Below are 17,000 nucleotides of genomic sequence, written 5' to 3' on the forward strand. Positions count from 1 at the left end.
GCTACTTTGGAGCCTAAAGCTCAAATGCAGCACTAAATTTAAACATCCCAGCTGTTGATATAAAACTCTAATAATGGATCAGAAAATACATGTCATAGGGTCACTAGTTTAGCCTATCCCAAACCTGTTCTCTGCATAGAATTAGTTTCATAGATTGCTCCAAACCAAGGATTATAAAGTCAATCTAATTACCACAGAAGCAGCACAGAAGCTAGAAAACCCAGAAATAAACACCTTTGTCTTTCTTTGAATCACAGCCGGGCAACCAAGCTCTTCCAAACTCAGGAACCTGAGCATACAGGCTATCTAACAAAACTCAGCCTTTGGATGGAATCAGTTTATCCACTCTGACAGATACCTTGCTAGTGGCAGCAAAAGAAAGATGGAGAGGGTAAAATACTGTTTTAAGAAAAAAAAAAAAAGTCAAAAGGAAAATGAAAAACTGCTCTGAAAATATACCTTTTTTTTTCAGTGAATTTCCAAGACAGAAAAAAGAAGATTGATGGCTATTGACCAAATCTTCTGTGTCTGCAGGACATCTCATGATATCAGAAATATCAGAACAGAGATAACCAAAACAATGCTCAAGGAGAAAGCCTCCAATATAGCTAGGACTTGAGATGTTTGCAGATAAAGAATACTGGGAATAGTAATCTAAAATTTTACAGAAAAGTAGCGTAGTATAGTAAGTCTGAGGTTACAATAAAAAAAATAAAAATAAAAATAAATTTGAACCATTTCACATTTAGCAGTAAGTTAGAAACATTTTTGTGTAATTTTGAATCAGATTATATGCTTTATTTTGAGAAATAGGAACACTGACAATTCTGAGAATTGCCCACAAGAAAAAAAAAAGAAAAAAGCATTTTGAAAGCAGAAGAATTTTTTTTTTAAATACAAAAAATGGCCCCTGCTTGGTTTTCTTTTCATTTTAAAAGGAATTTTACTCATCAGATACAAAAAAAAAAAAGGAGGAAGACATATGTTGCCTGATTAATTTGTTTCAATAGCTATAATTCTGCTTTCTGTGTTAATTGACCATAATGTATCACCTACCTTCCCCTCAATAATCATGGGCTCTTGCTCCAAGGACACTGTGGCAGTAACAATTTATTATGCATATGGCAATAATAATTTATTTTGCATATGCAGGATGTCTTACTAAGGCAATAGTAAATTAAAAAAAAAAAATGGTATTTACCCAGAAAAATCTTCCTGGTGCATAGTGATGATAATAGCTTCTACTGAATCTCCTACAGAGTTCAGTAACGGTTGAACAGCACTACCCATTAGATCATGGACTGTCTAAAACAGAAAAAGGCAGAAATAAGGAACAGAAACTACAAGCAGTTGCATTCTGACACCTCAAAAATACCTTGACAAACAGTTCATACCAACAGCATCTTTTTTACTACTCGGTATTAGAAACTGCTAAGCAGAAGGACAAAACCCTACGATAATATTGAACTTCAATTGATCTAACCAGTAAAGTACATAAATAAGGCTGTTTACTACTTCTGTGTGCGTAAAGCCTTTCTTTCAAGAATGTGCAGAACAATCTAGCATTCCTGGTTTGCAGACAGACATGTTCTGGTGTACACAGTTCATTCAGCCATTCACTCCCCTGAGACAGGCAAGCTGCCCTTCATTCCTCTGCACACAACCGCTCCCAGATTAGCGCACAGCAGGATGGATGTGGAGAGCTGTCACCCACAGCACCCAGAGCATAGCCTGGCTCTCCACACCACCCTGCAGAAAAGCACCAGATAGCATAAAGATCACAGGGTGGTTTGTGTGTGTGTGTCAGGGGGTGGTGATAAAGGATTCAGTTACTGCTTTGTGAGTGCTGCAGAGAAAGATATTTATTTTCACAGTCTGATGGCAACTGGGTTCCGACCATTATGAGAATATTCTTAAATACAAACATTACTCAAGCTGTGACTTGGCACATGCAACACTTATGTAGCTGCAGATAAGACAAAATAAAAATTACAGAATATTTGTCTAGCTTTGACTAACACACATTCATACAAAATAATACTTGGAAAAAAAGCATCCATCTAAAGTGTAACCAGAAAAAAAAAAAGCAAACCTCAACCCTCTCCCTGCAGCATCTGGACATTCAATTACCTTTAAGGCAGCTGTAATTGTTTGCTCAGCAGCTGCTGGGAATGAGCTCTGATTGGCAATGACCTACAAATGTTAAAGGAATTGTTAACAGTCAACATTCAACAAATGATTAGAATCTACAACTTTTAATTTCATTTAAAAACACAGAGTTATTCTTAGTAATGAGTGGAATACACATGTACAGATAACTATCAAATGTGTTTCATACAGACAGAATTCTTAATGCACCAGTATCAGTCCTTTGCTCTCCTATTTCCTATGGACTCTGTTGCTACCTTGGCAAATAAATTATTTAAGAGATTTCAACTGAAATTTAGCTGAAGGGTTATTATAATCAGAATAAATTTAACTGGTATATTCTCCTACTGCTTAGTATAGAATTTATGGAGAACTGTACAAGCAGGTCTACTGCAAATATTTGAAAAAATGGTTGTGTTCTTTCTCATTTCTATGACTTGTGATACTAGATGTTAAGTAGCTGCTTATGTACAGCTACAGTAACATTAGAACTAATATATTAGAGGAATATTCTATCAATTTCCTTACAGTTATGAACATGCTATATAATAGTATTTTTAAGCCAGATAAGTACTGAACTCAGGCTGAATCATATCAGATCTCCCTCCAACACTAAGGCACATGAGGTTCATTACTAAATACATCAGAGAAAGCAGACTTAAAAGTTGATTTACCATCTGTTTGCAAAATCCAAGCAAATTTTGTAGGCTTTTTGGCCTTTTTTAACATTCTTTAAACATATCCCCAGTCAGAAGTTCTCATGATCTTGTTTCTAATCAGGCTAGGATTTAAACATAATTAATTACAACCACCACTATATCTGTTTGTATTAATTTATAGAGACTGTGTAGCCATTGATATCACTGAGTCAGTAAACTGGAATTGTTCATAACTGAGTACTCAAAACACTTCTATGCCAGACTTTGGTCACAGGAACAACACACACAGATACTTGTGAGGTACTACTTTTCTTGATTTCACCCTTTTCTTCCCCTTTTCAATTGGGCCACAATTGTGGGAAAGCATTGGGGTTTTCCTAGGAAGATAAGCTTAGGCTGGGCCAGATGCAGATAAGAGCTATCAGGCTTACCAAGACTAAGACAGAGCTTTTGTGATAAGAAAAAACCAGAAAGAGTTCAACTGTTTAGGCTCTTATAGTAATGACTGTGAGATGTGACTACCGCCTATAAAAGACATCTTGCACTCCTTTTTTTTTTTTTTTTTTTTTTTAACATTGACACCTTATCACATAGCAGTGCTTACAAGGGCCAACCAAGTCTCAAAAAGCTGTACAAATGCACAGAAAGATGCAGTGCTTAATCCAAAATTTGACAGTAGTTGTCAGAGTTCTCATCAGCTAGTAGGATGATATGCATGCAATACAGCAAAGAAGTTAACATTAAGGAAAGAAGAGAAACATCAAAGGAAGCCCACCTTCAGAACTGATTGGTGTAGTTTGTATAGTGAATTAACTACAGCCACGTTCCTCCTCTGTCCCTCTGTGAGAGGTCCAATCACCTGGCTGGCATCTCCTTGAGTAGACAGCTGCAGTGATAACAAAAATTATTAAAACAATATTAACATCAACTCTAAACAGTGCATCACCTCTAAATTGTAGTTAGCTAAACTTAGGTCATGGCAGAAAACTTTAGCTCGTTCTTCAGAACTGATGTTCTTCCATTTAACTTGTCGTGATTCGTGTGATTTCCATCTCCATGTAACGCAAACTAAAACAAAAGGAACAAGAAGCAAAAAAGATAGCTGTCTCAGCTTACAAAACCCACAGCACTCAGAGCCAGGTGTCTTGGAGGTACCCAGTCCCTGCACATCTTCAACGTTATCATCTAAGAATCAACTGAAGTCACCTATCAGAGGATGCCGTATAACCTACCAGCAGCAGAACTCAAAATGGTGGGTCAGCTTTCAGTCCTTACTTCTGATAACCATTCAAGCATCTCTCTAAAAACTCTTTATTCTTCAAATAGGTGGCTTGCAACTTTGTACGTATTTGTGGCTTGTAAGCAAACAGGAAAATAGAACTGCAAGAACCAAAACTGCTATTCCTCCCATTAAAAAGAGTTTTCTGCATGAATCTTCCAGCAAAAACCAGAAAATTAATTCTTCATATTTAAACTCCACACAGTGTGTGTGTTTTTTTTTTATCATTACCACAGAAATCAAAGTTCCAGGATGACACATAAATAGCAATTAACTACAGAACAGTTCTCTAAGGATACTGCAGCATATGTTTGTAATTTAAAATAAAATAAATTGTAATTGGGAAACAAATGGAAATTTTCTTGTGGACAGAAAGCTAAAAAAAATACAAAGAATTGACAAAAGGCTATGTGAATTCTAGAAGTATGTCTAAATATTACAGCAAGAATAGCTATTAATAGAAAGCTTTACTGCGATATAATTATCTCACTAGCTATCTGTATTTCAGGATACAAAATTATCCTCCAGGAAACTCCTGAAGATGCCTACATCTGAAAGTCTCCCAGTAAAAAATATATTTGACTCATTGAACAAGTCATCAAGAGACCTTTATGAAGTGTGTCTTTAAACAGTTGTAGTTCCTGTGGAAAGCTCCTAAACTAAATATGCAGTAAAAAAATATGTTCAAGAAAAGGAACAAATGTAAAATGAAGATTTCTAAGGTAAGTGAAACAACAAATGTTTACTAGAGAAAGACTATTCCTGCACTTCCCATAGCTTCCACTCAGCATAAACACAGACATCATGCAAGCAAGTTATCTAGGATTTGCCAGCATTGCTAATAATGTTTTAGACAAGTTCTTGCAAGCACACATGAACACAAATTTATTCACAGCACTACAGTGACAGTATCAGTTCATTCCCATTTCTTCAAATTTAGGGCTTATTTCAGAATAAACAGGTTTCTGAGGCCTTTGCAGAGGCAGAAGTCTTTTCCAACATACCTTTAATTGTTTGACATTAGGATGCATCTTTAGACTAGCTGATAAATAAATCATCTCAGCAACTCCCTGCCTGCTTGATGAGGACAGCCATGTAAGCTACGTACAATCCTGTTTGCTGCCTAGTATTGCAATTTGACAGACCTGGCTGGTTTTAAGAATTCTGCTTCTCACACTTATGGCTTCACAGATTAATAACTAAAGAGTCATGCAGAGAAACACAACACCCTGTCCATCCAGCTGCCCACCCTCACCCAGTAACCTTTTTTCACACCTTTTTTAAGCACTGTATAGACTATTCAACTCAACTGTGGTGGTTTTTTTTTTTTTCCACATTTACAGCTATTACACACAAAAGACACTATTAAGACAGACAATTCTGCATCCTAGTCACCTAAATTTCAGTTCCTCAGAGTCTGTTACAAAGGTCTTATGATTTCTTTTTCTTAGTCATTATGAAATCATTAGACTGTGTCACTTTAGCTGGTAAAAACAGCTTAACTGGTAAATAAAAACAGTAACAAGTACAAACACAAGCCTTCTGCAGAACAAGCAACTCTTGCAGTAAGCAATAGAGCACAATAGATTCACAGGCAAAATCTAAAAATGCCTTAAAAAAACAAACAACCTTTCTAAAATTATTTACAATATTAAATTCTCTTCAACTTAATCCGTTTGAACTTTGACAGCTAGATGTGTTGCTCCCTTGTGTATTTTCAAATAAGATCGCTGGTCTAAAACAACAAGGCTTGGAATACTCATCTCCTGTAACTAGCAGTAGGAACTGGGCAGCTCCAGGCTCACCGAGATGGCTTCTCATGAAGGTGGGCCACGGAAATGGCTCCCCGCCATGTACAGCATAAGTCTCAGGTGGTCATTCCTTTCTCTTGCTGTAACCTCAACGATTTATGTGATCTTGCTTTGAGGAAAGAAGGTTTTGCACTGAGGCAACAGTTCATGTACATATACTTCACCACTGGCACATATTTGCCAGGATTTCAGGTAGTTTATCATTATTTCACTATCCCAACGATTCAGACTGAATTCTTGACACCTCAAATATCCATTGAACAATCTGTATCCAGGTAGGAAAATGTCATTGTCCCCTCCCAGTTCCAACAAACCATGCTTATGGCCCATTTACTTTAGACACAAATCATCTCTCAATTTATTTTCCATCATACCTGGTTTTATCAATGAATCATAGTCATCGTTTTCTTTATATAGCAAGTACTTTCGAAGTTCTGTGCTGCACATAAGTTTATACACTTAAGCACACTGGTAATGTAATTGTTACTCTCTTGTATGACTGCTGGAGATTGCACTGTGTAAATAGGTTAAGTCAAATAAGTATGAATAAGCCACATCCACTCAGCTGTAAGATACAGTCCCTTTAGAAGAGGGCAGTAGAGATAAAATCTGATGCCTTTGTAATCAGTTCCATTTATCCAGAATTGCAGAAGGCCAAAAGGGTGAATTTATGCTAAACAGAAATTGGGAGAACAGAAGCGGTGACTTCATCCCGGTTCAGAATCTATTTTGGGAAGGGAACAGCTAAAAGACAAAGCTTAGCTGAAGTACCAGATCCCATCTCCAGGGAACCATCAATTACCCTGGGAGTTAGCTGGGGTTGAGCCTGATAGTTGAGAAAACAAAGAAAAAGAAACCAAGCTGAAGCCAGACCTAAATGAGCAGTAACAACAAGGACTGTAAGTGTCCCACTTGTCTGTATCCATCTTTAAACATAGCAATTGTTTTCTTATGCTCACTTCAGTTAAGTAGACTGTTCTCACTTTCACCTCAAACACTGTTTCCCATTTACAACTCTTCAGAGCACAGGCACCCCCTACCCCAGCAAGCGGCAATTGTAAAACAGGTGACACATCAGTACTGGCTCCCTTTGCTAACATGAGATGCTAGTGAGGGAGAGAAGTCTCCCACCAGCAAACACCAGCCAGGGCTTTTGCATAATGCATCACCAGGGCTGTGTCTTGCGGTACCCTCAGGAATGTGAAAATGAGCTGCTGTTCCACTGGGCATTTCAAGAAAATTCCAAGGGCAGCTGCTAGACTAAAATGAGAATGAAACACTGGAGGAATTGCCTTTCTGACACTCTCGAAGGTAGGAGGTTGAAATTTGCTCCATCTAGCAGCTGAAAGGAGGAGGCTGGAAGACTTTTTAAATCCAATTCAACAGGATCTGAAGACTAAAAATTTAGGTGTTTATTCATGAGAGGCAGATTTGGCTATATTTTAGAGAGATGAGTTTAAAGAAACTCATCAAGACACTTTGCAAGAGAAAGGTGTTAACCATTTGAGTAGAGTAAGGACTCAACCCCAACAGTGAAAGCCATAAACTTAGCACCAGACTGAACAAGGGAGGAAGTTTCTGTAGTCAGCACCACCTTGTGTCCTAGAAGCTACAGCAGAACAACACAGACCCACAACACTTAATTATTTAAAGTTCTCATGAATTAGGATCTGGAAAAATACATAGTGACATGATATGTTACCTAAAAATCCTTTAAAATACATAAAATAAAAACTTCACTCTGAAAATAGAATCACAGAATCATCTAGGTTGGAAGAGAACTCCAAGATCACTGAGTCTAACCTCTGACCTAACACTAACAAGTCCTCCACTAAACCATATCACTAAGCTCTACATCTAAACGTCTTTTAAAGACCTCCAGGGATGGTGACTCAACCACTTCCCTGGGGAGCCCGTTCCAATGCCTAACAACCCTTTCAGTAAAGAAGTTTTTCCTAATATCCAACCTAAACCTCCCCTGGCACAACTTTAGCCCATTCACCCTTGTCCTGTCACCAGGCACGTGGGAGAATAGACCAACCCCCACCTCGCTACAGCCTCCTTTAAGGTACCTGTAGAGAGCGATAAGGTCGCCCCTGAGTCTCCTCTTCTCCAGGCTGAACAAGCCCAGCTCCCTCAGCCGCTCCTCGTAAGACTTGTTCTCCAGACCCCTCACCAGCTTCGTTGCCCTTCTCTGGACTCGCTTGAGCACCTCCATGTCCTTCTTGTAGCGAGGGGCCCAAAACTGAACACAGTACTCGAGGTGCGGCCTCACCAGAGCCGAGTACAGGGGCACAATCACTTCCCTAGACCTGCTGGCCACACTGCTTCTTATGCAAGCCAGGATGCTGTTGGCCTTCTTGGCCACCTGAGCACACTGCTGGCTCATATTCAGCCGACTATCAACCAATACTCCCAGGTCCTTCTCTGCCAGGCAGCTTTCCAGCCACTCATCTCCCAGCCTGTAGCTCTGCTTGGGGTTGTTGTGCCCCAGGTGCAGGACCCAGCACCTGGCCTTGTTGAACTTCATACAGTTGACCTCAGCCCATCGCTCCAGCCTATCCAGATCCTCCTGCAGAGCCTTCCTACCCTTGAGCAGATCAACACACGCACCTAACTTGGTGTCATCTGCAAACTTACTGAGGGTGCACTCGATCCCCTCATCCAGATCATCGATAAAGATATTAAAGAGGACTGGCCCCAGTACTGAGCCCTGGGGGACTCCACTAGTGACCGGCCTCCAACTGGATTTGACTCCATTCACCACAACTCTTTGGGCCCGGCTATCCAGCCAGTTTTTAACCCAACAAAGCGTACGCCAGTCCAAGCCATGAGCAGCCAGTTTCTTGAGGAAAATGTTGTGGGAAACGGTGTCAAAAACCTTACTGAAATCAAGGTAGACCACATCCACAGCCTTTCCCTCATCCACTAAGCGTGTCACTTTGTCATAGAAGGAGATCAGGTTTGTCAAGCAGGACCTGCCTTTCATAAACACATGCTGACTGGGCCTGATCGCCTGGTTGCCCTGTAAGTGCCGCGTGATGACACTCAAGATAACCTGCTCCATGAGCTTCCCTGGCACTGAGGTCAAACTAACAAGCCTACAGTTTTCTGGGTCTACCCTCTGGCCCTTCTTGTAGATGGGCGTCACATTTGCTAGCCGCCAGTCGACTGGGACCTCCTCTGATGGCCAGGACTGCCGATAAATGATGGAAAGCGGCTCGGCCAGCTCCTCCGCCAGTTCTCTCAGTACCCTCGGGTGGATCCCATCAGGCCCCATCGACTTGTGTACATCCAAGTGCTGTAGCAGGTCGCCAACCATTTCCTCGTGGATTGTGAGGGCCACATCCTGCTCCCCATCCCCTTCCACCAGCTCAGGGTACTGGGGATCTAGAGAAAAACTGGTCTTGCCACTAAAGACTGAGGCAAAGAAGGCACTAAGCACCTCAGCCTTTTCCTCATCTCTTGTCACTAAGTTTCCCCCTGCATCCAGTAAAGGATGGATATTCCCTTAGTCCTCCTTTTCGTGTTAATGTATTTATAAAAACGCTTTCTGTTATCTTTAACAGCAGTAGCCAGATTGAGCTCCAGATGAGCTTTGGCCTTTCTAATTTTGTCCCTGCACAGCCTCGCAACATCCTTATAATCCTCCTGAGTGGCCCGCCCTCTTTTCCAAAGATCATAAACCCTCTTTTTTTTCCTAAGCTCTAGCCACAACTCTCTGTTCAGCCAGGCTGGTCTTCTTCCATGCCAGCTCGTCTTTGGGCACGTGGGGACAGACCACTCCTGAGCCTTTAAGATTTCCTTCTTGAAGAGTGCCCAGCCTTCCTGGACTCCACTGCCCTTCAGGACTGCCTCCCAAGGGACTCCGCCAACTGGCGTCCTGAACAGCTCAAAGTCTGCCCTCCGGAAGCCCAAGACAGCAGTTTTACTGGTCCCCCTCCTGATTTCGCCAAGAATAGAGAACTCTACCAAGACTGAAGGACAATTTATGCTTTTATATCCTAAGCTAATAGCACAATTAAAAGTTTTCAACTCTATCTTCAGGTATGAATGAAGAGTCTTCTCAGGTAATTTTATACATCTACACCGAAAATGGTGATCTATAGACCCCTTTGAAACCAATGGTATAAAATATGCCTCTATAGGGCATGATTCATTTCATCCTAATGTAGAAGTCCAAAATACACCAGGCTCCTCCTCTCCATTGAGTACTAATGGAATTTAGACTTGTTTTCAATGTCTATAAATGTCTGCATTAAAGGCAACTAAGTTATAACAAGTAAATCTTCCCTCCTGTTTTCTTGCTAGCAGACTGAGATGTTCAACCCCATTTTAGGAGACTTGGAAGTGAAATGTGGGAAACTGAAACACAGAACTAGAAGTAATTTGAACTAAGTTCACCACCAAACCCTTAAGACAGCAGTATCAGTATCATCTAAGTTGTACATAGCTCTGCTTTGAAAATGTCTGGCAACATGGGTATATATGCTAATACTGTATCTGAATACTTTTTGTGTGTGTGTGTGTGTGGTGAAATCACAACAACTTGTTTGAGGAAAGAGTCTTCCCCTGGAGAAAAAGTGCAATGTGGAAAATAACCCATTCTAGATGAGGAGCAGTTACCTAAACCCAGTGACCTGACAGGTGATCAAGCAGCCTGTGTAGTTTTCCCTGCCCCAAAGCCCTGCTCTTTCCCTATCTACCAACTCAGTGGGCACCTACTGCTGTCATCGGTTGGAAGCTTTGTTTTCAGGGGCCTTCACACCTGGTGAAATATTGATACAAGTTCCAATGGAGCCAAGTGCCCTGAAATAAATTTCATGAAACTGCTGGGCTTCAGACTGATGTAACCATCCAAATTTAAAACACTGCCCAACTCATTTCACCCTTAAGAAGTATTGAAGAATAACTAAGTATTACAGGAGAAATAAAGAAATTGTATCTAATACAAATAATGCTTTGATTTGAACATATTATTGAAACAGGGAGCAATATAAGAAATTAATTAGATGGAATTTATTAAGTAGCTTATTGAACCAAAAATGACACTTGTAGAACCTGCTGCACAAAAAATGTGTCACAAAGAGGAACAAGCCAGCTGAAGGCCATCTGACTTGCTTCAGCCTCACATGACTGAGAACTGTGCTCTGACCTAATTCAGAAGTCATGTAAAATAGTTTCGTTTAGTTTGTATCCTTCCCATACTAACATGGTCACCCTGCCTCCAGACTGCAGGTGCCTCGTGTCTGGTCATTATGGTGCATGATGCAGAAAATGTCACGAGTGATTCATGTGACCAAACACAGGAAACCAAAAGTAGAGAAATAAGCACATCTACTGAGTAATTAATCTATTGTACAGACCCTAGTTAAGGGGGAGTAAATGCACCCTGTAAATGCACACCTACTTCCCTCCACTAACTGCAAAGCAGGAACAAAGATGTGAATATGCTGCCTGAAGTTACATATGATGAATTCTCACTCTCTGATTGTATCTGCACCATTTCTGTAGATCCATCTTGGAAATATGCTTTGGAAATAACCAGATCAAGTTGTCTAGATTTTACTCTTTTCTATGCATAATCCCTAAAATGAGGTATTTAATTTGGCAGAATGTATTTTTTCTCTCATGTTGAGACATGTTGTGATAATTTTTCTTTGGGTTAAATGGCTGTTTTTACCAGGAAGCGATTAACGTAGAATTTAGATTAAGACAAAAAAATAACTAATTGATTCTCTCCTGGGCTATAAAAAATGCTGGTTGTCTTTTTTTTTTTTTTGTAAGAACGTTCAGACTGTTGCTACATCTTTTCCCATAATCTGTTTAACTTTGATTCAAAGTGATTAACTTCCCCTCTTGCAACAGGTGGCAGCTCAGAAGCAACACTGATTTGCTAGCTGTTTTGCTACCATTCCTTTCACAGATTACACATTTTGTGAAGAAGCTCAGTTTCACACTTAGAAACTAAGATCTTGTGTACATCTTTCATGACAGTTTTAGAGAACTCCATTTATTTCATTTCTCTGCTCTAAAACAGCCTCAGCAAACCCACTCTTTAAAGAGCAGGAAACAACATCGTAATTTAGGAGTACCGAGAAGATCTTAAATCAAAATAAGACTAAAGCAGTGCCTCTCAACAAAGCATTTGATCTAACTCTAGGATCACGAGACTAATGTGTTTTGATAGCACAAATTGAACTCCAATTGTCAAGCTGACATTTTCAAGAATAAATACATTCCTAATAGAGGCAGCTGATGTGGCCATACCTCTGGCAGAAAACAATCAATCCATCTGGTGCTTGGCCTCCTGCCTGAGCATAACAACTTATTATAAAACAGAATCCATTTGCAGAGTTTCTGAGTCAATAGGGCTTGGCTCTGGGATTTCTCCCATAAGCTACAAATAACTGGGATGGTTTACTATTTAGTTTAATATTTTCCATATGGCAGAAGGAGCCTTTTACAATCTCTTTCCACCCAAGGAACACAAAAGTTTACCAGAATCAGTTTGCTATTTTTTGTAAAAATATGATGCCACTTAACAGCAAAACACACAACAATCCGAACTCCACTAGCTATGCAAGCTAGTATATTAGTTACCTGGAGGACAATTTGGAAAAAAAAAAAAAAAAAAAAAGGCATAATATAGAGGTTTAAAGTGTAAGATTTAAATGAATGTGTCAGGGGTCAATGACGTCCTTCATAGACAAGGATAAATTAAAATAAATGTCCTGCTTTAAAAATAATAAATTAGAATTTAAGAATAAATCATAAATAATAATTTGTTCTTGAAATGACTTCTAATTTTTCAAAGAAGATGATATATTTCAGGGCATTAAGAAAGGAATAAGCTATGAGTTCAGGCAATAATTTAAAATGTACATAAAAACATTTCTATTGCACCCTCAGGACATTCTTATAGCTTCCAGCATTTCTTTTTCTTTTTTATTTTCTTGCCTTCTTCAGAAATATGGAAATTTTATATGCAAGGAATATAGAAAAGGAGTTCTTCTTGTGAAAGAATTCAAAATCTTATAAAACCACAGTAATTCTTTGGGGAAGAAAAATTTGAAACTAACATGGGAGGGACGGTTAAGTCCTTGACCAAAGAAAAAAGACCCAACATCATGCTCACGCTATTCATGCTAGAACAACGGTAATCATCAAACTGTTCCCTGAGGGTTATTTTTTTTCTACTTTAATATTCTCAAAAGTGGAAGAAATGGAAGGAAAATGGCAAATGGCCTTTCTGTAACAGAAAAGACAGGATTTATCTCTATGTCTTTGAATCATGAGAGACAAAAAGCACTGGGCAAAATAATCAAAAATGAGTAATGGTTCATGGTCTTTAAAGAATGAGATGCTTTAAACAACTCCACTCTCCAAAAGCAGCTGGCAGTCATTCACCTAAAACCAGTTTGTTCGAGGAATCTCAGAGAATCTGAAACCCAAAGCACTTGCAATCATTTGTCAACTCTTGAAAATTATGCCCTCTGTATTTTTTCAGACTCGGGTTTATCAAACTGACTAATCCAAGTCTTCGAAGGATTTCAGGGACAATGTGTGTTGATCCTGATACCTCTGAGCGTAACAGTTTACTAAATTTTTTATGCTTGCCAGAATAATGACTGAATGATTAATCACATTTTATATGTCATCCCAATAACTGTTGGTCCCAACCAAATGCACCTCCAGAGCCAAAAAGCAGACTCCCATCTACAAGAGACACAAAATGAGCAGGTCCAACATGAGAGGGTTCACCTGCATATTTAAAAAAAAAAAAAGAGAATCTACTTATTTAATTACCATTTAAATTTTTTGGTATCCAGTCCATGCATTAACTGAGATTCTAACACCTCTACACTGTGGAAATTTACGAAGGAGCTTTATATTGTCAAACTCCAACTAAAGTTGCTCCAAAATTATGAAATTCCAAAGACTACACAATACCAATATACATTTACCTAAATCTAGTTCTGAATCATAAGATTTAATTTGGTATGAGATAATTTAGAGTACACTAACAAAATAGTGTAAGGACTGTGCAGTCTTGCTCTTCTTCTACCTGTTAGCAAAATTACATGCTAGATTCAAAGAAGTCTTCTAACCACCTTCCCAGCAAGATAAAGTGAAGTGCATAGTATTCTCAAAGCCAGCCTTTTATATGCTTGGATGTTTTTTTTTTCTGGAGGTTAGCCAGTATCTCTTAAAAAAAAAAAAAATCACACATTTGTTATGTGAGTCACGATCTAAACAGTAAAAGACAACATGAGAATGAAGAAAATGTTTCATGAAGTTATTTTTTAATGCTCTCCTCTAGATTTTTAATTCAATTTTTAAAAGTTTAAATGCTTGTGTTTTTTCTTTTTTTAAGTGACTTAACAGCTAGATAGAGAATTTCTAGGTATTTTCTGGATGTTATAAGTAGCTTCCTAATGACTGTTCTTACAAAACTCTTGTGATCTTTCCATTAAAAAAAAAAGAGGTCCTTATCTGACCCATAATTATTTTCAAATTAGACACACTGCCATCTTTAGGTTTTATTCCTGTACCATGAAATAGTAATCTTTTCTTAAATTATTTCAGTATATAATAGCCTCCCACATATTCTATTTAAATACCTATTAATGAATTCCTTTAATGTGCCAAATACTGAATTCGTATTTTTGTATTCTCTCACTTAGATAGCACAGATCCAAGTTTTTCAATGGCAGTAACACCATGTCTTCAAGGTACTAGTGTATTACAATTAATACACATGTTTCAGAAAGAAGTGGGGAAAATTTAATATTTCACATTACTTACACCATTACAACTGACCTGTTATTTACAGAAAACCTTTCTCAAAGTGTCATTTCACTACTGTTCATGACTACTTGTGAGCTCATTACATTTCATGCCTCCTTCCAAAGTTCACAATATTCAACATTTAGGCAGGAGGACAGGATACATTTCCCTGGAGCTGTCAGACAAATCTCATTGTTGGAATATGTTCTGAATAGTGATTCATCCTCAAATGAAAGCTCACAATTCAATATAACACCACCTAGTACAAGACAGGGATTAATTCTTGTAAGACCACATAATAAAAATGACAATCAGAAATTTACCTTATGCCATTACAATGAGAACTCATCTTACTTTTCACTTCAAAGCCATCACAGGTCTCATAAATCTGATAGCGTTTAAAGGTGGTGCCAAAACTGTAGTGTATGAATAGTATCTTCCCTTCACTGTAAGAATCTGATCCCAGGAAACGTATTCTCTCTCCCTCTCCTCCCTTCTCTTCCCCTCTTCATTGAATTATTCAGCTAGTTAACTTTAGCTATATTGGATAAGAGAATGAGTGGGGAAAAAAAAAGATGCCCCAAACCACACCGTTATGTCGGTAAACAACCTAACAGAGATGCAGCTCACATCAGCTCTAAGTTTTCTTGTTAGTATAGCATATTTAATTCAGTGGCCTTGTATAAATTAAATGAGCAAAACAATCTTTTTTTTTTGGGGGGGGGGGGGGGGGGGAGGGTTAGTGTGCAGTACATTTTCCCTCAGGAATGTGTGTCAGTAAAGCCAGCCCAACAAACACATTCCTCCATAAATGAGGCCTTATTTTTTTTCCATTTCCCCAAGAAGGAACCAGAATTATAGCCCTCCTACATCAACATCTTTCTTTCTTGCGACGTGTTACAGATATTTTTACTTTCTACCAGGCAGACAATGGAGATTTTTTTTAGTCTAGCCCCTTTCTTCCTTTTCCTAGTCAAACACTGAGTATAGATAGAAAGGTTCAGAAAAAAATCCTATCATCATGAATACTGAGAGAGGACTAAGAACCAATCCTTCTTATCCAGCTAGTTTATCTTTGCAGTATTTTAACTTCTAAATCACATCTTCTTGCATTTCTACATTTCTCAACAATTTCAATGATTGCGCCAAGATGTTCCAATATAGTCTCTGGATCCTTATAACACACTTAGCCTTTTAGATTCTGGACAAAATAAGCCATTCATATTGCTTACAATCTAAATAACCCGCTGAAAACAGCTTATTTAAATCTTCATTCCCCTGATCAAACATGACAGACACTTTTTCTTCGACAAATGACATTATGAAAATTCCTTGTAAAGACGCTGTCTCTTTCTCAGCTCAACGTTAAAGCTGAATTAATTGCTGTTTCTCCACTCCACCTGGCCTTCTAGCATTTTCTTTTTTCATTCTCTTTTTTGAAACAAGGTTTACAAACCAAGGAGAAGCATTAATTAATTAGAGATTGTTTTTAAACAGTAAAAAAATTAAACAAAGAGCAAAGCACACTTCATTGCAATCTCAGGAAGAGATTCTAGAAGATCTGTGAAGCTGTAGCATGACAGAATTAAGTCTCAAAACTACATCAACAAAGACAAACTGCAGCCTATTTTCTATTGACTATCATATATCAGATGCACCATAAACCCATAAAGAAAGAAATCACGAAAAAAATCAAGATTAATATGCCACAAAATCACAAATAATTATGATGATGGGAGTGATGTGCAGAAAGTTGTCATCTATTTTAAACCTCAGTAATTACAAACCAGTTTTTAAATACACTCCAAAGAAAGGATCAGCTTTTTTTGCAGTAAATCTGACAGACAAAAATAAATTTTCTAGAGCGGCGTAAGAAGAATACAGTCTGTTTTCTCACAATCTGCCTCTGTAAAAAACTCCAAAATAATCTATTCCAACCCACTCTAAATGGCTAGCTAGTGGACCAGAGATACTAGGGCTGAATATCCACTAAAAGTGGAAAATTGAAAAGATCATTACAGGTAACAGTAAAAGATTAAGCTGCTGAAGCAGTATTAAAGAACACCATAGTAGCTGAAGATACTAGTAAAGAAGAATTTGGAATCTTGCACCTGCAAATTACAAGTTCAAACATAAACTAGACTGAAGGATGATGAGGGATAAATTGTTTGGCTCAGTTTCAGTCTTAAAGGAAAGTGGGCATTTATTAAAATCTTCGTAAAGAGTATCACTGGCTGTCAATCTTATCTGAAGCCTCAGGAAGGAGACCTGTGATAAGAGAAATTCATCTTTAAAATGATCCCTACAGAGTAG

At 38.4% G+C, this 17,000-nt stretch overlaps 1 protein-coding gene across 2 annotated transcripts in view; it reads right to left on the reverse strand.

Moving 5' to 3' along the window:
• Nucleotides 1-17,000, reverse strand: part of COG5 (component of oligomeric golgi complex 5) — a 186,000-nt gene that overhangs the window by 20,389 nt on the left and 148,611 nt on the right. For both annotated transcript variants that reach the window (XM_066989725.1, XM_066989728.1), the window contains 3 exons: nt 3,583-3,693; nt 2,131-2,193; nt 1,202-1,305 (listed from right to left, as the gene is read on the reverse strand). In XM_066989725.1, the coding sequence (XP_066845826.1) occupies nt 1,202-1,305; nt 2,131-2,193; nt 3,583-3,693 (278 nt within the window). The remainder of the gene's footprint in view (nt 1-1,201; nt 1,306-2,130; nt 2,194-3,582; nt 3,694-17,000) is intronic.

Source organism: Anser cygnoides, chromosome 1, assembly GCF_040182565.1.
Source record: "Anser cygnoides isolate HZ-2024a breed goose chromosome 1, Taihu_goose_T2T_genome, whole genome shotgun sequence".
NCBI lineage: Eukaryota > Metazoa > Chordata > Aves > Anseriformes > Anatidae > Anser > Anser cygnoides.